Here is a 23,628-nt window from a genome sequence, read left to right on the forward strand (position 1 = left end):
AAGCACACCACCCACTGCAGTCAATTCCAACTCATAGTGACCCATAGGGTTTCCAAAGCTGTAAATCTTTACAGAAGCAGTCTGCCACATCTTTCTCCTGCAGAGCCGCTGGTGGTTTCGAACCACTGACCTTTCTGTTAGCAGTTGAGCACTTTAACCACTGTGCCACCAGGGCCCCTGGAAGGAAACACACTAGCAGGAACCAAAATCATGTTTTCTGAAGTGGGTGAAGTAGCACTGCAAAATATTCCTAAAACTGAACTTTTATTAAACTAAAGTGTCGTTGATATTCTCTGCCTGCCGCCGTCTACTTCAGAACTAACTCGGTGGTCTCCTTGGGAAGGGGTGGTCTTTGCTGATCCAGCGCCCACGGATTCCTGACCAAGCTGCCCACCTCTGCCACTGTTGTGTAGAAGAGGCTAAACTTCCATATGAACTCATGAAACCATGTGTCTGTCTTTCAGGTTCAGTATTTCTTCAAGATCTTGGATAATTAGCAGTGTAGAAAGCAAAGAAGTCACAACTTGGGACTTGCAGACACGAGACAGTCACACACGAGAAATGTGTTCATTCTTTTATTGTCCATTGTTTTAACCTGACTGAATACAAGATCAACAAGAGCGCTGTACTCCTGGCAAATATTACATATGTTAGAACATGGATTTTGCACTTTCGACAACATTTAACACCAGTCTACGGGGTACTGCATTGCTTTTTATAAAGTTCAAAATAAAGATTTATTTTCAAACAAGTGACTTTGGTTTATTTCATACATTACACTTTTTCTTGCAGAAAAAAAATAAAATTGTACAACTGCATAAATATAAAATTCTTCCACCATGAAAATGGTTAAAACATTCATAAAGACAGCACCAACATGTGATGCCTCCAGAGAAAAGAAAAGAAAAGAAATGCACAAAGCAAGTTAACCAGCCCAGCGACGGGCCGGGCCAGGTCTCCCGCAGCTTCAGAAGGTACTGGAGGACAGGGAAGAGACGCAAGACAGCATTCAGTGCAGGCACAACACAGCCCACCACCTTGTGTGTTTTTCTGCAGTGTCACTTAAAATTAAAAGGGCAGTTCCCCCATGACAGCCCACCCCCCAGCCCCAGGAAAAAAATAAGACCTAACACCACAGGAAAAAGACTATGGAGTGTGTTAAAAATGCTCATTGATGGCCATTATCTTTGAAAGAGCCAAACTAAAAAAAGAAAAATACAGTTACCATGCCAGTTTTATTCCCGTTGAATATTTACACCTTGGACAGCAAACCTTGCTCACATCAAGTAGAAAACAGATACGATAAAACATGGCTTGAAGAATGACCAGAGTATGCACCTATAGTACTGTACACTAAATCAAATACACAAGGCGGCAATACTTAGGGGCCAGAAACACTGCTCACTACACGTCAGTTAGGGAATCATAATTTACAGTAAAAATGGGCACGTCCCAAGGCTCAATTTCTTCTTTTGTCATTTACAGTAGAATAAATATGTTGTTGCTATTGCTAGACTTTAAATTTACATTCTAACCTATTAAATGCAGAAAGCTAGTGTAAAGCATAGAGATAAGTGTAGGTCCCATACGTATGACAGTTTGTTCAAGACTAGTAGGTTTTTTGTTTTTGTATCTTTTTTTAACTTTTTAAATGGCTAATGGGAAAGATTTGTGCTTGTGATCAGCTCTTAACTTCAATTTTCACGTCAAAGCGTCCCTGAAAACGGTCTTTCTCACTGTACCCGATGTTCTCCCCATAGGCCTTACACTCTATGCGAATTTCAGTGTCCACAGTGAGGTTGGTGAACTGCACGGCCAGCAGGGGCTGCAGGTACTTGGGCTGCAGGAGTTTGCCATAGTAGGGATAATACTGCAGAGGAAAACCAGGGTAGCCGCCTAGTCCAAAGTACTCCACATTTCCAATTTTTTCCTTATCTTCGTCTCGCTAAAAAGCAGAGTGAAATGGATTTCAGTTGCTGACGTCATAGTTCACTACTTGCACTCACATACAAATACAAACATGACTCTCAACCCCACAGAGCACAGCTTGCAAACTACAGGGAACATACAGTCATCCTCGGACAGGCGTTAGCTCAGACCTCTTCCAGAAGCAGGGGAACATTAACTACCAGAACACACGGAAGTGGTATCTGACATGAGCGGAAATATGCTCAGTGTAACCCAGAGCAGTCTTGAGAAATGGTCCTAAAAGGAGGCTGTTCTCATCATACAAATGGGTAAACTGAGGCAAGTGCCAACTAAACATTCCTCTAAGCCACACACCCTCTAGGAACAGGGCCAATGTTCCGTGTCAGTTTTATTTTTTGTTCCTAGGTCTTGGTCCCCCATTGCCGACCCCATTGCCACTGAGTCAGTTCCAACTCACAGCAACCCTATAGGGCAGAGTAGAACTGCCCCATAGGGTTTCCAAGGAGCAGCTGGTGGATTTGAACTGCTGACCTTTTGGTTAGGAGCCAAGCTCTTAACCAGTGTGCCACCAGGGCTAGTAGATATTTCCAGTGATATTTTCTCCAAAGGTTTAACTATTTGCCTCTCATTTTCTTGTATCCATTTCCTTTCTTGATGTCAGCACGAAATAGGACTGGCTGGAGTGATCCTTTCTTCTGTCATCTCTCTCTACACAATCCATCAGGGACCAGGTTTTTAAATCTAAAAGGGGGTAGGGTGCTGATGCTACCCTAATCTTTGAATTTTTCTTAAAGAAGAGCCAAAACCACAAATTTTTGTGTGAAATTGTCAATTTAAAATAATCTTGGCCCCAATTTTTAACACACGGGGTAGGCCAAAGAAGCACTTCTGTGAGCTAGTTCACCTCTCAGTTGTATAAACCAATAGTTTCAATTGATTAAAATCAGATGTTTCAGTTTCTTGCTTCAGTGGAGAAACTTTTATGGACAGAAGAGCATGTCTGACATGAGTTTATTTTTACTGCATATTTCTGTCCTTTAAGAAATCTCTGTAGTGTAGCTACAACTCCACTAACACCTGGAAGCACTGTTTCCTATATTCACATTTGCCTCCCATTTACAATCTTCCTTGTTCTCCCCTCCTCCCATGCCCCCTTCCTGCCCACTTCAGTAACCCTAAATGTCTTCTTACCTTGCCAGTACACTGAACAGGCAGGACATAAGGACTATACTTCATCATTGGGTAAGCTTCCATTGAGTCATTCTTGGGAGGCTAAAAATAAAAGCCACATTGGTCAGTACGTAAGTACATTTATTTATTTCTAGATTATAAATCTGTAGAATGAAAAATAAAACCAGTTTGTAGCCCAAACAAGTACACATTGGTCACAGAATCAACTGACACACCCCTTCAGGATAGCAGAATGAATGACTCCCTTTCACCAATCTAGGGACGGTGACATTTATGATTTCCATGAAATGAAAGTAAGTGTCCAAGTGTCGTGACCACTACAATTATGCTACATTGCAGTACTAAATGGAACTTACAATGGTAACCCATTATAAGCTTTACTCAAGGACACCGAAAAACGAGGAGGTAACCCAGAAACAATACTCACTGATTAATAATAATTGGATGAGAAAGTTGACTGGCATTTGTTTTTATAAAACTTGGGCTTTCCTTCTGATTTAGAAAATACTGGAATCATTATTCACTGTCCTTGAGCAGAAAATGTGACCCAGCTGGAGTTGGGCTCACAAGGGCTGAGAGGGACACATCAACTGGACCCTGAGGTATGGAGACAATAGCTAGGATAATCTCGGAAAATATCTTTTAGGGAAATAAATCATCAAAGGGAACACAAAAGACTTTCCACTTATCTTTTTCTGTTAGCATTTAGCGAATGGAGAATTTATTGGACCAATGAAGACCCTCCTGACTATACTGAAAACGGTACCAATCAATGATTATTAAGATAGACAATTCAAAATGTAGGATCAGTTTCTAGCTACTCTGTGAAAAGGTTAAACTTGGAATGGTTTTGCCCATTTGTAATGTTAATATATACTTATGATCCTGTAACGTTCAAGTTGGACTCAGGCAGCCATGGCTGTGGCAGCGTGCTTGTCCGTGTTCCCGCTCTTGCCTATTCTGTAATATTCCTCGGACTCGGGCAGCCGTGGCTGTGGCAGCGTGCTTGTCCGTGTTCCCACTCTTGCCTATTCTGTAATATTGCTCGGACTCAAGCAGCCGTGGCTGTGGCAGCGTGCTTGTCCATTTTCCTACTTTAGTCTGTTCTGTAATATTTCCTTGGACTTGGTCAGACGTTAGTTCTGACAGCATGCTTGTCTGCTACCAACTTTTGCCTTTTTGAGTATAGGCCAAATAAAACTTTCTTTTTGCTTTACTAAAAACTTTGTGATGTTTTTTCGCTACAATACTCCTGAGCCATGAATAAATGATGCCATCCTTTTCTCTCAAGCCAAGGCAGGCTTTTTTTTTTGTTTGTTTTTTGAAGATCCAGAAGAGTGCTGCCACTGAAGGAGAGCTTCCAGTTCTGACAGGATGTAAAACAGGTAAAAGAGGCATTGCCCTAAATGAAGGGTGTGGCAAGGGACAAACCCAACTGAAGAGACCCACAGAGTACGGTTTGAAAATTACTGCTTTAGTCAAGTACATGGAGCCTCTTCTCCTAGATCCCTAGCTTGAAACCACCTCGGAAGTGTGAAAAACATACCACCGAAGACAGCCACTTGCTTGCTCACATCAGAGAGGCCCGCGAGTCCTGACGCGAGATGTAACTGACACAGAGCCTATTCAAAGCCAGATGAAGTGGACAGCTCTCTACGTCAGTAACCAACTGATACTTTGGCACTATGCTTTGTTTTGCAGTATAAGAGAATGTGCAGATTTGATTCTTTTGGAACTTTCTGCCAGCAACATATTTATCTTTAAAAATATCAAAAGAAAATATTTTTTTATTAAAAAAGAAAAAAAGTTGCCAGAATCTCTCCTCAGACAGTGAGGAACTAACTAAGCACATAAAGTAAGATGGCAGAGCACTATAATCTCTGACAGTGACAGTGTTGGGAATTGGGCTGGATGAGGAATTAGAAAGTGGCAATAAATAACCAATAGAGACCAAAAAAAGAAAGAACTGGGGAAAAAAGAGTAGCTGAATTCATAACAAGGGAAAATGGCTATAGGTGTAGGGACAGATATGAACCACGGCAGGCTGAACACCTCTGTGAGCACATCAAATATCACGGAAAGCCTACGAAGAGGAACGTCAAAAGTGAGGGATTCAGAGAGCGGAGATTAGGATCAGTTTTTGGCTACGCCACGCCAATTCCCTCTCATTGCTAAATCATCATTTTATTATTAATGCAAAGCTGATTAATCTCGGTGAAGTGCTCCCTACCAATGGGAATACCAAATACAAGTATGACAGAATGGCTCTCATAATTTTCCTCTCATCATGTCCTAATCTACATGGACAGAAGGTTAAAATCCTGCTGAAAGGTACACTGATTTCACCAGGAGACCCATCAAGCCAGCCAGGGACCATCCAGCCACCCGTCTGTTTTTGTCTCTGGTGGCAGGAAAGGAACTTTGACACATCCTTCAGGTAACAAGCAAGGAATATTTTTCTAAAACCTTGTATCTCTACATTAGTTTTCTTTTGAAAATATTCACGGGTGACAAGCGTTGAATGAATAGCATTTCATAGAAAATTAGTGAACAAAAGAGCCAGATTTCAGAAGGGAAGAAGTGAGTTTGTTCACATAACATTTCCTCATTATCAGGTGCGATAATACCCAAAGCCAACAGTATGATCATCAAAGTTCAACTTCTGATTTTACAGTACTTCATCTAAAACGTGAATAGCTCATTGAAACTTTATGATTTAAACTTCTACTTGCCTTAGGTTTGAAGCCCAGAACTCGGTTGAGCTTGATAATGATACACGGTTTGCCCTCTTTGTAGCCAAAAGACTCATCATTTATTCCTGAGCAATTTCCCAGCCACTCCAGCCTGAACCTGCAGACTTTGCGCTCCCCACGCTCGTTGTTATATTCGCCTCGTTCTTTGATGTCGCTGGGCACGTCTGAAAAATGCAAACACCGGGTTTACATTGTACCAGCAATTTCCTTGGCACCACTGGAAGAAGGCAAAGAGCTGTCTTCCTTGTGACTATGGCCTATTTTAAGACAGTGCTGTTCTGTGCTCAATGCGTCGTCTGAATTAAGCAGGGATTTCCAACAAGTCATCTCTAGTCTCTTCACTGACATTAAAACGGTATTTTACCAAGAGCAGTTTTCCCTTCCTTTGGTTAAAAAAAAAAAAAAATTGTTTTTTTTTTTTTTTTTTTTTTTGGTAAGTGATCCCACACCACACTCCACAGCACTTGACAGTCAGCACGTTGCTATTTCCCTTCCTTTAAATAATGGATCACTCAGCTAGTTAGAGGACAGAAAACTGGATCCCTGTTCATGAGTAGCCGTATTTATACAGGTCAACACCAGCTCAGCTCAGCAACAGTGACATAATTAAAACACACATTAAAAGGATTGTCATTAATTTTCAGAATTGGACATTTTTTGGTCAGAATTTATCTGGAGCTGTGTCCCTAGCTGCCATGTTAGACAATAAGGAGAAAGAGAAACAATTGTTTTTTTCTTTTAACCACCACTCAGATTTTATTTGTTGATTTGAGTTTCTTCTGCCTTTTAAAGGTCTGAATTCTTATAAGCATTTATGCAACTGAAAAATCTCAGTGCAGCATTTTTGCGTTATGCCTCGTACCAAGCCAGAGAAACAATCAATGAATGTAGGCTTTAAAGGAAATTGATGCAAACGCCATAATCTGTGTATGTTGTAAGTTCACAAATTAACTGTTTTCCCTTCAAATGGTAAAGTACTCAATTTAATCCATTACCTATGATGTGATTAACCCTGGTTACCAAACAGACCTTTGAATTCCGCAAAGTAAGATGAAACCTCATTTAAATTCCAATGAAAGAAATTCAGTGAAATATTTCTTTTTTTTCCCCAAAATATCTTAAAAATGACAACTGCATATTATGACCAAGCAATAGTCTACCACATAAATAACAAGATGGTAATGCCTGAATCGAGTCAGAATACCACCTAGTAACTCAGGGAAATACCTTTTTTTTGGTAGGTATGAGAACATGGGCTGGGTAACTCACACTGCAGGTAACAAGGAGATTCTGTGTTCATGTCAATGACTTAATGCAGCTAAGAGCCACTCTTCACCCTTCCTCAGTCGCTTCCGCATCTGAAATGCACAGCTGCCTAATACACGTTTCGTTATCTAAATGAGGCAGGGTCTATAACGTGTGCCCTGACCGACATCACTGTGGTTACAGCTGATTTACACTAAAGGGTCATCCTTAGGGGAAAAGACCCTTCTGTAGACAGAATTTGGGCAGAGGGTATAAGTGAACCCAAACTGTAACTGTGGTCTCTGGGTTTGCGTAGTAAAAAGCAACGGTGTCTGCTTTTAAAGCAAGACACATTTCAAACGCAGTTAATAATAATATACTTGAGGCTACATTGTTTCCTTCATTGCATATAAGCCACAGGAGTCCTTACTTAGAAAACAGAAAGGGTCTTCCCAATATGGCCAGAATTCAATCTTTCCATTACTCCAGGAGTATCTCTCAATCATTAAAAAACAAATAAAAAGGGGATACAAGAATTAAAGGAAAAGAAAACCAATCACAAATATCTACAATGAGTCCACTTACTGCCACAGTCTTCAAATATCATTTCGTCCTTCTGGGCCGAATCTTTGTACTTCTCCAGGAACCTGACTATGTTCAGCACGTACGCCTCGTAGCTCTTGGGGTCCAGGGGTCGAAAGGAAATTTCAGTCTTTTGGATCTGAGGAAGCTGTGTTAACCCTAGAGCAGGCAGAGAGTTAGGAAGGCAGAGAAAATCATTAGTGGGAAGCCAGTCAACCCGGACAATTCAGAAGCTCACTCTCCACACGCAAAACTCACCTGTGCTGTTCGCACCTGCTTAAAAGAACGGGTGAGATCCTCGCTTCCCTCGGGAAATCACGCTGGCACTTGGATTAAATACCTAAGTACCGATGACTACGCCTTAATATTTTATTTGTACAGCAACACTTCGTGATAGGCATTGCCTCCATTTTATGGATGAAAACAGTCTGCACAGAAAGGGTAAGTGCCTGGCCCAGGGTCCCAGAGCAAATGGTGGAACCAGAATTACAATCCAGGAGTGCAGTACGCCCACGTACACACCCGAAAACATACACCGCTAGCCAGCTTTCTGGGCCGCTGGTCTTCCCCCACCCCCGCTCCCCAGCTGCATGTGAGCCTCAAGCAGCGGACTTGAGTGCCCCTTCTAATGAAGGAGTTCCATGGCCATTCCAAACGAGAGACTCACCGGGACCCACGGAGACATTCCTTTCATACCCTGGTGGGTGATTTGACCCAAGCTGCGGGATCTGAGACACGTGTGCAGTTACCACTCCTGCTTTCCAACCCACGAGTTTTAAGTGGCTGTTCTGAGCACGTCAGGTACCACCTAGGCCAGAACTAAATGGATGTCTGCTTTGGGATGAGATTCTTTAATTTTCAAAAGCCTCCACCATCGCAAGACTTCTAGATGGCTATTTGAAGAACACCACACAGCACACCATGCAGAGTCAGTGGCTAGAGAGTCTGTCAGACTTACATCCAGTCTGGGGTTGCCTGACAACATTTCAGATAAACAAATGTTTAAGTATGTCCCAAATATTGCATGGGGCATACATTTAATACATGTAGTAAGTGTTCCTGCTCATCTAAAATACAAACAGAAGCTGCCCAGTTAATCTGTATTTGCTAAAATTGGCTCATCAGCACAATCCTTAATTGATGACTCCACCTTGGCCTCCCTCCACCACCCCAGAGGCTAGCAAAGCCCCTCCATGACCTTCATGGAGGGGATCTGTTAAACATGCCGCCTCAAAGGCTCCACCCAGACCTACCAAATCATGACCTCTAAGGATGGGCCTCAGTAAGGTGGTTAACAACAAGCCCCCAAAAATGCCCAAGCACCATGTTTGAGAACCACAACTCTAGGGAACTGGAATCTGAGTGGCAACAGCAATGCAGACGTGAAGACAACACAATTAAGGTGGAAGTGAGGAAGCGGGGCCTGAGAACCAGGCTTCCCTGGGGGCCAGACTAAATGGCTGTCTTGTTTGGTTTTAGTGGTTGAGGATGGCTCTGAAGTTCAGGAGTTAGACAGTGACAGGGACAAACTCAGAAGGCTGTTCAGGGCAGCTTCTCCAAGTCACACCTTTATTTTTGAACTGAAGATTTTTCATGAGCAAATTCTACTTCCCCTTAGATTCATTTCCATCACTGCTGACGGCTTTTTCCCCCCTGAATTCCTCAGGTTCCACATAAGCCTTTTAAAAATGGTTCTTAATGTCACTCCTAAATCTGTGTGTCATGGACAACCCTCCACCTAGCTCCAGACTGCCTGCCTCAGACACTCACCACTCCTAGAGGACGGGAGGACGGAAATGAAGACACGCCAAGTGAGCAGAAGCTCCCTGCGACATTCCATGCCTGAGGTAGCAATGGAAAATAGGGCTTCCCTCTAAAAAGGGAAGGCTGGCTAGACAGAGGACAGTCATTCCTGGTTTGAGTTGTAAGCGAGGCATTTAAGTCAAGCTGGTTTGCCTGGACCTGAGGGAGGTGCGCACACAGGTCTAAAGGCCTCCCAACAGATCATTCTTAACAGAACTCAGGAGGACAACGTATTTTCCTAGAATAATCCTCAGGTCAAGAGGAAATGGAGCCTTGAAGGATCTTTCCAACCTGAAGGGCCACCGGAAGAAACTGCAGAGGCAGCCAGAGTTCAGAAGCAAATTCCCTTTGAATTGGGCAGGATGTTAAGGTGCAGGGCAGAAATGCACTGAGAAGAGGCCTGGGAAGCAGGAGGCAGGCGAGTGCTGGATCAGCAGATGAGGGAAGAGAGCAAGGCGGTCAGCTGCTGGAAGCCACGGGGAGGTTCCACCTAACTTCCAGGAAAGTGGAGAAGGTGAGAAGAACTGCTGCCATCTGGCTGACTGGACGACAACGTGATGACTAAAAACCTTGCAAGCTGTGGCCAATCAGCAGGATGGGTGATACAGCAAAAACAAAATGCAAACGAGCCTGGAATGAGATCTGGCGTCTCACTCACTGACTTTACATTTACAGTTATCAGACTAATGGAAAGAAGAAATGGGAAGCAATGGGATTGAATTCGGCAACTTAATTGAGTCCTCACACAAATTCCTCAAATACGGCACTCTCCAAGAGCCACACAAGTCCCCCCCGCTGACGAGGGTCTTCGTTAGCCTTTTCACACTCGACTCGACACTCTCAGCTTGCCCTTCTCCACAGTGCCCACTCCTTCGTGTTAAAATTATAACTTTGGACAAGGCTAAGCTTTGTTTGCAGTGGTAACTCCCAGGGGCCAAAGACAGCAGAACACCCAATCGCTGGCCTGTGCTTTCAAATTCTATTCCAGGAAACACGTCTACCCTTTTGCCTCTGGAGTCTTCTGAACTTCAATGGACACCAACCATGCTGAGCTCCATACAGCTTTACTCTGATATGCCCATTGCCTTAAACTACTTATTGTTATTTAATAAAGCTATCTAAAAGGATGGAATAATATAGATGTGTGAAATAAAATTTATATTTTATACAACTATAGGGTCGTTATGAGTCGGAATCAACTCGACAGCACTGGGTTTTTTTTTTTATAACTTTTTAAACCAATTAAATTTAGTATTTGTTTTTTAATAAGTATGCCAACTTAAGACTTGCAGTTAAAAAAAAAAACCTTTGGTTTCACACTTGCTTTTTAGAGATACATTTGTGTTTCCTAGGTCCCATATCTCTTGAGAAACAAGGAGAAAACTCAAATCGTTGGCTTTAGTAGATATTCATAGCAAGAGGAGGAAAGGGGAAGAGAAAAAGAAGCTTTTCACTAGGAAAGACCTGTTCCGTTTCCAAGTAGGTATATATTGTACCAAGTCTTCAATTCCTTAATCTACTTGTGGGTTTGAAGTATTTAAACTAGAGGGCAGCAATTTTAACCTTGTAACAGTCACTCATCTGAATCCCACAGTGCAGCTGCTTGTACCTGCCATGGAACACATCTGATGAGCCATCAGACCACGCACTGCAAACAGGCACCATGTTCCACGGAGCCCTCCAGGAGCACGACCAGATGACTGGGAAGGGCACGGGGGCAGAGCGCCTGTAAACGGAGCCACGCACCCAGCGCGTGCACACCACATGCCTCCACATCCCATGAAGCTGACAATTGCCAATTGTAAAAAATTGGGGGAGTATGATATTCACGCATACCCATTCACGTATGTCTACTTAGGTTTTTTTTTCCCCTTGAAGTATCACTCTGTAAAACCTAAGACATCTCTGGGTTCTGTTTATTTTTGCATCTACAGGATTAGTATCAATTCACGTAACAAAACACAAGAAGGGTACAGGAAAAAAGGTGCTTCAGTGCTGTGCTTTCTGGAAGCTGTTGCCCTTGACTCACCTGATTCAAAAGCCCAGCCCTTGACTCAGATGCTGGGATGAGCAAGGAGTCAGTGCCCGTCCTTACCGCCTTCAGGTCACATCTACACCCTCCCAGACACCTGAGAACCTGCCCCTTGGAAAAGGCTTTGAAAGACAGGTGAGCTGGTCTTTCTCTGAGCCATGTGGGTGTCTGAGAGGCCTCGTGTACAGGGCTTCCCGCCTGTCTACACTGGATGCCTGCGCTCTGGCTGAAGGCCGCTGTTTCATTTACGGAGCCGCCCTGAGTCACTTTCCCTGTAGTTGCGTATTCTTTCCCTGGTGGGCAGAGGAAGAGTTTATCTATCTTTAAAAGAACGTATCATTTCACAGGGACTTCTCTTTGACATTTTGTAGAGTTCATAATTGTGCTTGTTCCCCATACAATTAAAAAAAAGGTACCATCTTTAAAAGGGAAATTATAAACAAATAGCCACATCCTTGCACTCGTCATTATGCGTGTTTGTTCAAGGCCAAACTGAAGAACAGATACACATAAATGTAATTGACCTGTCTAGGTACAAAACCTAAACATCTGCTCAGAGATGAATATCCGGAAATAAGACACTACATTATACAGGATGTTTGCTGAGGTCTCTTCATGCATCTACGTGGGAAAAGGAATACTTTTCTGTTTGGAGGCCACTGGATAACACATCCCTATTCCCTTTCATCTCCCAGCTTTCTCTCTAGTCTCGTGTCAGATGGACTCACACGTCACGAGATGACTAGAATGAGAGCCCTGGGCAACCACAGATGTCAGGCAGCCCAAGTCCATCTTATTATACAACAGTAGAGTCCCTGAGGCTGATGCCCTTTCCACCATCCCCCATGACAGACTCCCGGGGGGAGTCAGCGGTGTCTTGAGTGAAGCTTCAGCCATCCAGCTTTTTTCTTTCCACCATTACTCCCACTGACTGGTTACCTGGTCCTAGTTATCAGATACCTCTGCATATCTGGAATGAGTACATAAACTAAGATTCTTTTTCCTGTGCTTCGAGGACGTTTTTAAACTATTCATTAGGCTACCAGCAGTCCCAAGAGACAAGTCAGCAGTTGTGTCCTAGTCTTTAGAAATAAAAAATAGCACCATGGATAGGTGAGTTGTTGAAGCCAAACAGGGCATAGCCAGGAATAAGAACATGGGAGCTCTCCACCCCAAGTCCTTTACCAAACCACGTAGCTGGGCAGTAACTTCTGGAAATCCTAACCGCCACCTCTGCTAGCTCATCCACAGCCCCAAACTCTCAAAATGGGTTGGAAGGATCCACCTGTAGGTGGGAGGAGAATAAAGTAAGAGGCAGTCAGGACTATTGTTTTGTTTTTATTGTGCTTTATGTGAAAGTGTATATAGCTCAAGTTAGTTTCTCATACAAAAATTTACACATTGTTATGTGACTCTAGTTGCTCTCTCTATAATGTGACAGCACGCTCCTCCTTTCCACCCCAATTTCCCATGTCCATTCAATCAGCTCCTGTCCCTTTCTGCCTTCTCATCTCGCCTCCGGACAGGAACTGCCCATTTAGTCTCAACTATCTACTTGAACTAAGAAGCATACTCCTCACAAGTATCACTTTATGTCTTATCTTTGTCTGAAGAGTTGGCATTAGGAATGGTTTTAGTTCTGGGTTAACAGAGAGTCCGGGGTCCGTATCTTCCAGGGTTCCTCCAGTCTGTCAGACCATAAGTCTGGTCTTTTTCCGTGAATTTGAGTTCTGTACCCCACTTTTCTCCTGCTCCATCAGGGACTCTGTTATGTCCCCTGTCAGAGTGGTCACTGGTGGTAGCCGGGCACCATCTAGTTCTTCTGGTCTCAGGCTGAGAGAGTCTCTGGTTTATGTGGCCCTTTCTGTCTCTTGGGCTAATATTTTCCTTGTGTCTCTGATGTTCTTCATTCTCCTTTGTTCCAGGTAGGTTGGGACCAATGAATGCATCTTAGATGGCTGTTCGCTAGCTTTTTAAGACCCCAGACACCACTCACCAAAGTGGGATGCAGAGCATTTTCTTAATAAACCTTGTTAAGCCCATTGACCCAGATGTCCCCTGAAACCATGGTTCCCAGATCCCCGCCCCTGCTACTCTGTGACTTGAAGTGTTTGGTTGTATTCAGGAAACTTCCTAGCTTTTGGTTTAGTCCAGTTTTGTTGACTTTCACTGTATTGTGTATTGTCCTTCCCTTCACCTAATTCTTGTCTACCATCTAGTGAACTCCCCTCTCCTTCCCTCCACACCCTTGTAACCATCAAAGAATGTTTTCTTCTGTGTTTAAACCTTTTCTTGAGTTCTTATAATAATGGTTTCATACAATATGTCCTTTTGCGACTAATTTCACTCAGTATAATGCCTTCCAGATTCATCCACGTTATGAGATGTCTCACGGATTCATCACTGTTCTTTATCGATGTGTCGTATTCCATTGTGTGAATATACCATAATTTATTTATCCATTCATCCACTGATGGGCACCTAGATTGCTTCCATCTTTTTGCTATTGTAAACAGTGCTGCAATGGACATGGGTGTGCATATATCTGTTCTTGTAAAGGTTCTTATTTCTCTAGGACATATTCCAAGGCGTGGTACTGCTGGATCGTATGGTAGTTCTATTTCTAGCTTTTTAAGGAAACACCAAATCGATTTCCAAAGTGGTTGTACCATTTTACCTTCCCACCAGCAGTGTGTAAGTGTCCCAGTCTCTCCACAGCCTAGGGAGCATCTTTATATGCATCAACTCAGCTGCTGGATTACAAATCTACGGATTCCACTTGGAAATAGCAGAAAATCACCTTATCAGCACTTTGAAAAGCAGTTCCTCCTTAGTATGTTTATTATTGTTAGCTACTGTTGAGCCCATTCCCACTCATGGTGACCATATGTGCAGACTGGAACTGCTCCGTAGGGTTTTCAAGGCTGTAGCCTTTCGGAAGCCGATCACCAACCAGGCTTGTCTTCTCAGACACCTCTGGGTGGGTTCGAATCACCATCTTTTCAGTTAATAGTTGAGCACTTAACCATTGCTAAATGTTTTTAATTTCCCCCTCCGAAATTTGAGTGAAATGTGACATAGTTTGAAACCTGCCCTGACTTTGGTCTCCAACAGGCATTATGGCAAGAATAGGACCCTTTTAAAATGAGTTCTGACAGCACTGAGCCATCTTTAAAGCAGAACAAAAAGTCATCCACCATCTCAAGAGGAAGAACAGGAGTGTACATTCATACCTGTGTAGTAGGAAGTAAGTCAGTGGGGAATCTAGCCTGGACCCACCTGTTGACACACAGTGACCTTCACATCATCCCACTGTTGCTAAATGGGCCACGGGGGGTGAGGGCAGCAGCAGGTGTGAGGAGACCAGACTTTTCCATGACACCACCAGGCAAGCAGCAAGAGTCAAACGGGCAGGGCCTGGGGAGCCGGCATGTGCACGTGTGCAGGTCTCCTCAGCCCTCCCCAGCAGAGCTGCCCGCAGCGCCTCTCAGCTCCCACAGCAGGAGAAGACATGACCGCCGACCACTTCTGCAGGCCTTTAACGGGAGACTCCGGTGGCACAAAGCTCGGCAGGGGCTAACCCAACAGGACTATTTTAAAGAGAAGAGACTATAGAGCCGATACAATGTCATCTACGGTTACTACTCTCAAACCTGTTCCATGAAAGCTAAGGGTCTATCGGCTCTGTGAAAATTCCAGTGTACGAAACACTCCTGCCATGCCCCACAGCTCACAGCCCGCAGCCAGCAAAGACGAATCCTGTGCCCAGAGAAGAAAGCTCTGCCACTAGAAGGGCAGAGCGGCTCTCAGCTGGTCTTTGTTTAGTGCCATTAGTGTTGCACTATAAAGCAGTACTCACTTCATACATATTTACCATCTCATTTAACACTCACGGTATTATTCCCACCTACAGATGAGAAAACAGACTTAGTGAGGCTGGGTAGTGTGTAGAGTGATAGAGATTGTGTCTAAATCCCAAGTCCCGAATCTGCTTTTTCAGGGTAAATTTATCGTGAGGCTCTATGTCTTAGGAACTCAGGGGCTGCTCTGATATTTAGGCAAGGCAATATGAAATTGCTAATTATCAACCACTTTGGCCTTTTTTTTTTTTTTTTTTGACCTACAAAAATAGCAATGTATCATGTGGCTCAGCTAACGTTTCAGCTGGGGCTCTAGCCCTGCGCCTTTCCACATAGCGTTCCCACCCCCACGGCAACAACGGTTGTTGAGAACATCAGACTCACTAGCAGCCACAAGGCTCGGGGGCAAGAAAACGCCCACTTTACCCATTTCTCTTTAATTTCACTTCCATTTTGTGGTTTAGTCCTTTCTCTGGGGCTTTCAGGTCTAGCCTATCAGCTTATGCAATATTCTAGGTATACAGACCCAACCGCACTGCGTATCTGGCCACATTCATACATGTTGTTTAGGAGATCTAATTACCAAATGTTCCCGTGTGTAAAGGGCAGTCAAAACCCAGTCTGGCCAGATCTGTATCCAGGCCACAGAGTAGCATTAGTAACTCCTTCTGTGCGAGTCTTTCACGCTTGCTAGTCTCGTCTGACTTAAATGTATGACTTCCCCTCTCTTAAACAGTCATGAGAACAGAGGCTTGAGGTACTAAAGCTGAAACCTGTCAGTGTTCTTCCACACATCTATCCAGTCTAGATGCTCAAGGAACAGTCATTACCACCTGTGAAAAATACAAATTCTTAAGATTTGCTCCAAAAGATGTCAAGAGAAGAGGGTCCAGTTAGGGGGGCCTCAGAGACTAGAGGGCTGTGTCTGTTCACAGGTGCCTCTGCAGAAGTTCCTGGAGATCTGCTTCCGAAAAAGCGGCCACTGAAAGCCCTGAGGAGCGCAGAGTTCTACTCTGACACACAGGATAGCAGCTGTCTGTCTGTCCATCCGTCCATCCATCCAGCGCTTCAGGGGCAGCCCAACAGCCACACTCCTCGGCCCACGTCCTCTCTGAGTGAATGTAACCATCACTTTCAAACAAATGTCCTTCCTCTTAGTAAAGGCACAAAGAACCCCAGGCAAGGTGGCTGGGTGGGGGAAATGAAGACAAGACAGAAATCATAAAGAGCCCAGACGGGGAAGATGGAGGGCTCAGGAAGTACTCTTCCTGTGACTCAGACCAAAGGACAGGAATGCATATTTCCAAGATGAGCCCCCAGCATTCCTCTGGAGATGTGAGTGTTTGTCAGGCCAGTCCAACTGCTGCCAGGGCACTAAATATAGGTGCAAAGAACTTGTCTTTCGGCAAGGGACTGAAGAAAGGCAAGGAAAGAGAGCCATTGAGGGGCTGAGCACCTCAGCCAGGGGATTTCACGGGCAAGGTCACTGGCAAGTCCTTATTTAAAAGACCCAGTATGTTGGCTATTTATTTTTTAAAAAGAACATGAAGAAAACTGTCCATTTTAATAAAGGCTGAGACCCCAAAGTTTATGCAGTCAGGACTTTTTTTTTTAATCTAGGAAGTTAAGGAAATGTTTGATTTTGTGGTCATTTTTGGCTGCAGGTATAAGAATTGTTGTAAAATAGCACCATGATTAAAGAATAGCTTGTAATAACAACAACAACAAAAAAGGCTACACAAATTTAAATAGCAGAAGAGGGAGTGAGCAGACGCACTGTCTCTGTGGTCACACAAGCCAGCAGACTGTGCTCATTCACGGTTCCAGTTTCTACAAGCACATCAGGATGCCTTTCACTTCCACAAACCCACTTCTTTTGGGAAATGATCGCTGAAAACGGGATTTTTAAGCAGGTTTGTCATTTTATATACTTACGCATTTTCTTCTTCCACTTCCAAAATTCCTGGGATCTAAACTAAACTATCTGGAAACATTCAGGGTCTTCCTCTTACAGCAGAGCACTACTTGACTTGGGGCTAAAAGACAGCATTTGCCACCCCCGTGTTTTGAACAACTTTCTCCTGTGAGTCTCTCCCACCCCATGAAAAGAGGAGTGACGTGTCTGTGACAGGCAGCAGTACTTGATCCAGGCTGCTCAGTGCTATGCAGACGGCCTCAAGAATGTCCCCTAAATACAGCTGTTACTAAACCGTTGCCCAGGGAAAGTGGAGAGGGGACAAATCATTGACACATTCCAGCAGGAGCCTCAAGGTCACTTGTACTGTGAGAACCCGGAAGTTATATGACACTTCCTCTTTCCCTAAGTCCTCTGGACAATGAATTTTAGAAGACCCAGAGAGTAAAATCATGTGTGCTGTTGCTCCCAACTTTTCCTGTCAGCTCCAGGCCCACCAGCAGCAGGCCTTCCCTGGGGTTTAGTGACAGGTGTGGACACACACAGCTGTGAGCACAGCGCAGGCCACTCCACCCAAAAGTCACAACAGGGGACTCATGGCATTTTACAGTATTCTCTGACAACCTTTTTGTTAACCTAGTTTTCCAAAGCTAAAGTAGACAGTTCATTCAATGCCAAGCAGGTGCAGAAAGTAGGTAAATAAGACTCCTATTAAACAAACGGATATAAACACTGAGAAGGAAATGAGTGACTTCATTCAAGGTCAAACTGAAAATCAATAGCGCTGGAGAACCAAACCCTGAGGCCCTAGCTCCTTTCCTGGTGAGCAGTCGGCCATTTCAGAGCTTCTCATCACCCATAAAAATAAGTCAGCCTTTTATAAGAGGGGAAGCCCTGGTGGTGTACTGGTTAAGAGCTACGGCTGCTAAGGTCAGCAGTTTGAATCCACCAGGCACTCTTTGGAAACTCTATGGGGCAGTTCTTACTCTGTCCTATAGGATCGCTATGAGTTGGAATCGACTTGACAGCAAAGGGTTTGGTTTTCTTGTTTTTGTTTTCTTACAAGAGGAGCCACAGTGGATTTTTTTACAGGATTTCTCTGAGTCACATTTCCTTTACAAAAGTGAAAACTGTGTGTTAACGCTGGAAAGGCCCTTCCATGACCCACGCCCACTGCCCCGAGGAGACTGAGCCCTCCCCAGAGGGGGTTTGCTGGCAGTCACACAGCTGGTGACAGCAGACTGGGCCAAGGACCAGGGCCCTTACCCCTCCTTCTAGAGCTGTGAGAAGATGTCTGCAGCCCCAGGTAGGAGATCTAGCTGCTAGAGCGGGGAGTTCCCACTTTCTCCTCAGGGCTCATTTCAATCTAAATCACACAACAGTTTTCAAAAGACATCTTCTCCACCAAGAAAGAAATGCCCATTTTACCTCTGGAAGAACTGAACTTATTTGGGTTCATTTTACCTGGTGGGGCCACTCGGTCCTGATAGGTGGGCCTGAAGTCACTGATGGTGAGCAGCATCACCTGGATGGTTCCAATGAAGATGCCAGCCAAGCAGCCATAGAATATTACGTAGAAGAGAAGGATCTTAACTGCAAGGAGAACAGAGACAGGGGCTGTGATGCCGTCACGTGCTCAGAATGAAAAGCCTGGGCGGCCCAGAGTGAGCGACTTCCTGGCTTCCCCTCCAACCTGCTTTTCCCACAGCTTCCTTCTCCAACACTGATCAAGAGGGTGCGACTCAGTCCTGGCGACAGTGGGGTAGGCACCTGGTTGGGCGGGGAGGGACAGGTCTCCATCATAGTGTCTGTCGGGGGAGGTACAGGCAAGACGGATGTTCACCTAGAATTAAAATTCTTCATAGGAGACAAATAGCTGTATTCCCTAAATTAAAAATCACATTCAAGGAGCTCACTAATAAAATCTAGAGCAGTTTTTGGGTGCTTACACAACACATTTAAAATATGATGACACGTTCCCTCAGAGACATATATTTTCCTTGCTTGCTTATCCCTTGACATTTAAATACGACAATCCAGGCTCTGGTGCTTCTCCAAACACTCAAATGCCGGCGAGTTTTCAGGCTGTGAAAGGGCAACGAGTGCCGAGAAACCGAGGTGCTCTCACCCCACCTGTGATGTGGGCTGTCGACTAAGCACAGACTTTTCCCTCAGAGAACAGGATGAGGGGAAGAAGAAATCCTATAGTAAAAATGGCAGCTAATTGTGGAATCTGAGTAATGACTGACTGGATTCCCCTACAGGTAACGAAACAGAGGCAGAAAGCTGCAAAAGTAAAACAAAAACTCCAACAAAACACCCAGCACACAGACTGGAGTGAGGCTATCAGTTACTGGTTTACAAGGATTATCTCCCCGGTGAGCCGCATAGTAACGGGCCGTACTAGGCATCGCCGTGCAGGCTGGTGCCAGCCAAACAACTCCGCTCGCTGTGCAGGCACAAGTGGGAGCCAGTGATCCACATGGTTGAGCTAGAAACAGGACTGCACATGGAGCCCTGCGTCACTCCTAAAAAGCTCCAGACCTCCAACATCAAATTGCCGGGTCCGTGGCGAAAGCCACAGGACGACTGTGTTACCGAAAGGTGTGCATGTCATAGGAGTCAGGGCAGGTACGCAATTGCGGGATTAGCCATACTGCCTTCCCCATAGGTTTAAACAACCCAACTCTCCTATCAGCCAATACATAGTTCTGGGGAAATCATGTTATAAGAGCTGTTTAAACAAGTAAAGCACACATAAAACTATATCAAATTGCTTAGTCATATCCTTTTCCTCCTCTATCAAAAGAAAAGAATAAGAAAAAAGCCAAAGAAACCAAAGATAAGGAAGGATGAAAAGGCTGTATAACCCCGAACCACAGCTACCCAACTCAGTCCCTCCCTCCTAGCAGAACAAGGGTTAAGTGCTGCATTCTGCACCCTGCTGCCTGTGATGTCAGGAGAACTGGGTATTTTTCCAGGGGATGTTCTCAGAGGTGTGGGAGTTGGTTTAACCGTCAGCAAGGGCGCTATTACAGCCTGGGTTCATGTTTCCTTCCTTTTTCATGTTGCCCCTAACTCACCTGAGTGCACTGAGCTTAACCACGTTTACCCCTTCTACAAAATGTAGCATTTTTGTTTTCATCCCCTGGACTCTGGATACCTTACTCTAACCACATAAGAAGGTACATAATCAAGGCTACAATGTAAAATGCAAACAGAGGAACAGGTCATGGTGCGAGCACAAGGATCAGCCTCGAACACGTAGCCTCCTCTGCTCAGAGACACTAGTGAGCAACGTCTCCCCGGTTACTGCTGTGAGGTCACCTGAAGGAGGAGCAGGTGGGGCTGGCAGGGGCTGTGCAGTGGGTGCTCTGAGCCACAGGGCGCCAGGCACCTTGGGGGACACCCTTTGGCAGATTTTTCTTTTTTAAGCAATTTTTCTTTTTTAGTTAAAAAAAATAGTGCCCTTCAAAGGGTCATGGGCAGATGAAGAAACTAGCACCTGGGCCCAGTTGTAAACATCAAAAACCCCACCAATGCCTGTATTAACTTAGTATAAAGGTGGGTGGCTCCAGTGACTTGTGTGCTATGACCCCTCCAGCAGATAACAAGCATGTCTCCTGCCTCCATCTTGGTGAAAATCGACCTAGAAGCAAAACGGAGCCAAGGGCATCCTGCCCTGGTCCCAAGGGCACCCACGTTGGGCCCCGTGCTTTCTAGAAAAGGTGTATTTTCTCCATAAATCAGTTAACCCCTTGTCATGGAGTCAATTCTGACTTACAGTGACCCTATAGGACAGAGTAGAACCGCCCCATAGGGTTTCCAAGGAGCGGCTGGTAGATTCGAACTACCAACCTTTTGGTTAGCAGCTGAACTCTTAACCACTGCTCCACCAGGGCTCCATTTTCTCCATGTGAGTAGCAATTGCTGCAGCTTTCTCTGCCCGAGAGAGGCTCTGGCATTTCTCACATTGCCAGAGGGAACAGACATATTGGCGCAGAACAAAAATTGAATTTTCAGCCCAGCACCTGCATCTTGGAAAATGGCAGTGACGATGAGACAAGACAAGCACACCCTCGTCCTGGTGTCTAAGCGCATACATCAGTTTTATCAATACCCTGCTGGATGTGGTATCGAGACACTCTCACATGGAGGTGCTGCCCTGTTCATGTCAGCCTAAAGAAGGCATTCTATACTTCCTTACTCTCTAAAGTTAATGTTGTTCTAAAAAGCATGGAATTGGAATAAGGAAAGGAAGCTATTTTAAGAGGTAAACACTAGAGGGCAAATTTCACAAGGGGTCTGGCGTAAATGCAGCCCATGCCCCCAGTGGCATTGCTGGGGTCAGACCAGCAGGGAGGGAAGGCCCGACAAAGAAAGGTGCCTGATCCGCAGTGCACCTCCCAGGCCTTGCTCAAGTTACAGGGAGTTGCTAGGAGATGGCCTTGACAGGAGCCGTCCATCCTATCCAGTTTTGCTTTAACCAGGCAGTTCTGTAGGCTTTCCCCTCAACACTGAGAAAACACACACAGCTTATCTTTGTGCCTGAGGAACTATGGCAACAATTCCATTGAAGAATATAGTCTCCCCAAAATAAAATAAAGCTAAAAGCCATTGCCTTCAAGATCTACATTTCTGGTGGCTCTGGGAAGCCCATGCCTCCCAGTAATACCTTGGAATAAGGCCTCACCTTGACTAACCTTGAACTGTGATGCAGTATTAACCCTTTACTTTTCAGTCAAGACTCACAAGCTGCATTTTTTTTTCTTATAAAAAAAATATATATATATATATATATACTCTAGCTTCTTTCTTCCATTTCAAAATGTCAGCTAAGCACCCTTTTCCCTGACTCATTCTGCCGGTTCCCAGACCTTCCCAGCCAGGAAGACTGTAGCAGCCCCTACGCAGGGCTCCCTGTGGCTAGTGGTGGTGCTAGTGGAGATGACAGTGATGGTGGTGATGATACGGGGGGGGGGGGGGGGGGCAGTGATGCAGTGGGGGGAGCTTCCTCCTTTCTTCCGCAGTCACGCTCTTACAGATTGCCTACAACTCTGCCCTTCAAAATGACCTTTTCCAAATGAACATGCCACTCTTTCCAGTGCAGGCGGTGGAAAACAAGTAAGGTACCTCGTTTTCAACGGGAAAAAACGTCCGTCCAGCCAAGCAACAGGCTGCACCCAAGGCTGCACAGAATCCCGTAAAATGAGCTGCTTCTGCCTTTGTGCCATTTATGTCTTAGACTAACCCTCCACGATAATCAACCCAAGCTACTGCCTGTGTAGACGTGGAAAACCACCAAACTTTGTCATGTCTGGGGGCCGGGGCTCAGAAACGGTGTCCTGACGTGGAGCTTCCACGGCAATTTCTGGCTGTGGTGCCGCCTGCAGAGGTCACCAGGGGAGACTGGCCATCGCTATGAAATACTGCAGTGTGGATGGATTCCTGCCCCCTTCTCGCCCTCTTCTGGAGTACATATTTAGACTAGAAGATGCTACACACACAAGCCCGCCTACATCAGATCCGATTACCGCACGAGTTTCTCTCACAGCCCAAGCCCCATTTTTTAAGGTTAGGGGCATGACTACAGGGCGAGATAATACCTGGTCTCCCAGAGCCTGACCATTCCCAGGAGGGAAGGGCTCAAAGGACGCTCGACAGAATGAACCGCACATTACTAAAACAAGACCGGTACAGTATCTTTGACCTTCTGCCTGGCGTGCTCTCGCCCCATCCTGGGGGCTCTGCATTCCTCACGGGATAACCAGCCGAGGCCGGCGCGACCCGAGCAGCCCCGCCGGCGCGACGGCTGCGGAGCGGCCCGCAGACCCTGCGCAAGGATGGCTGCGCCGCCCGAGAGAGCAAGGCGCGGGGGTGAGGGCTGCGGACCCCGCACTTACACCAACTGCCGCCGGTCCTGCCCAAAAACTCCTTCTTCTCCGAGTTCCAGATGAATTTCTTCCAGCTCCCCTCCTCCTTGGCTTTTCCCCGGGCCATGGTGGCGGGTCAGCAGCTGCCACGGGGGCTGAGGGTGGGTGGCTGCGGCGAGCGTCCGCGCGTCCTCTCCGGCGGCCGGTCGCGTCCCCGGCCCGGCTCTCCCAGGCTGTGCCGGCCGCTGCGGCTGCGGCTGGTGGAGTGCGAGACGCGCGGCGGAGGCGCCGAGGCAGCGGCGGAGGCGGGGAGCGGCGGGGGCGGAGGGAGGGACGGCGCGGCTGGGCGGTTCCGAGCCCGCACCGATTGGTGGGCGCACGGCCGCTCGCCCGGCTCTCTTTGGTGCGCCACGCGCTCCTCACGCTCTGGGGGCTCGGGGGCTCC

The 23,628-nt window shown here is 45.6% G+C and overlaps 2 protein-coding genes across 3 annotated transcripts in view; one reads left to right on the forward strand and one right to left on the reverse strand.

Moving 5' to 3' along the window:
• Positions 1-751, forward strand: part of NME7 (NME/NM23 family member 7) — a 349,164-nt gene extending 348,413 nt beyond the window's left edge. For both annotated transcript variants that reach the window (XM_010594980.3, XM_023554271.2), the window contains one exon: positions 465-751. In XM_010594980.3, the coding sequence (XP_010593282.2) occupies positions 465-497 (33 nt within the window). In that variant the 3' untranslated portion in view covers positions 498-751. The remainder of the gene's footprint in view (positions 1-464) is intronic.
• On the reverse strand, positions 563-23,414 carry ATP1B1 (ATPase Na+/K+ transporting subunit beta 1). Its single transcript, XM_003414885.4, has 6 exons — positions 23,214-23,414; positions 18,775-18,903; positions 7,704-7,859; positions 5,853-6,037; positions 3,121-3,201; positions 563-1,945 (listed from the first exon to the last, which is right to left on the reverse strand). Exons 1-6 carry the CDS (start codon positions 23,308-23,310, stop codon positions 1,682-1,684), a joined length of 912 nt encoding a protein of 303 aa, XP_003414933.1. The 5' UTR covers positions 23,311-23,414; the 3' UTR covers positions 563-1,681.
• Between the last annotated feature and the right edge of the window lie 214 nt (positions 23,415-23,628).

The sequence above is a fragment of the Loxodonta africana genome, chromosome 3 (assembly GCF_030014295.1).
Source record: "Loxodonta africana isolate mLoxAfr1 chromosome 3, mLoxAfr1.hap2, whole genome shotgun sequence".
Classification (NCBI taxonomy): Eukaryota; Metazoa; Chordata; class Mammalia; order Proboscidea; family Elephantidae; genus Loxodonta; species Loxodonta africana.

What these genes read in the sequence shown, in the direction of transcription:
- ATP1B1 (XM_003414885.4), bottom strand. Translation starts at nt 23,310, where the DNA reads ATGGCCCGGGGAAAAGCCAAGGAGGAGGGGAGCTGGAAGAAATTCATC. An exon ending in TTCTGGGCTTCAAACCTAAG is followed by an intron (nt 3,202 to 5,852) that starts GCAAGTAGAAGT and finishes TTTTATTTTTAG; the next exon opens with CCTCCCAAGAATGACTCAAT. An exon ending in CTGTTCAGTGTACTGGCAAG is followed by an intron (nt 1,946 to 3,120) that starts GTAAGAAGACAT and finishes TCTGCTTTTTAG; the next exon opens with CGAGACGAAGATAAGGAAAA.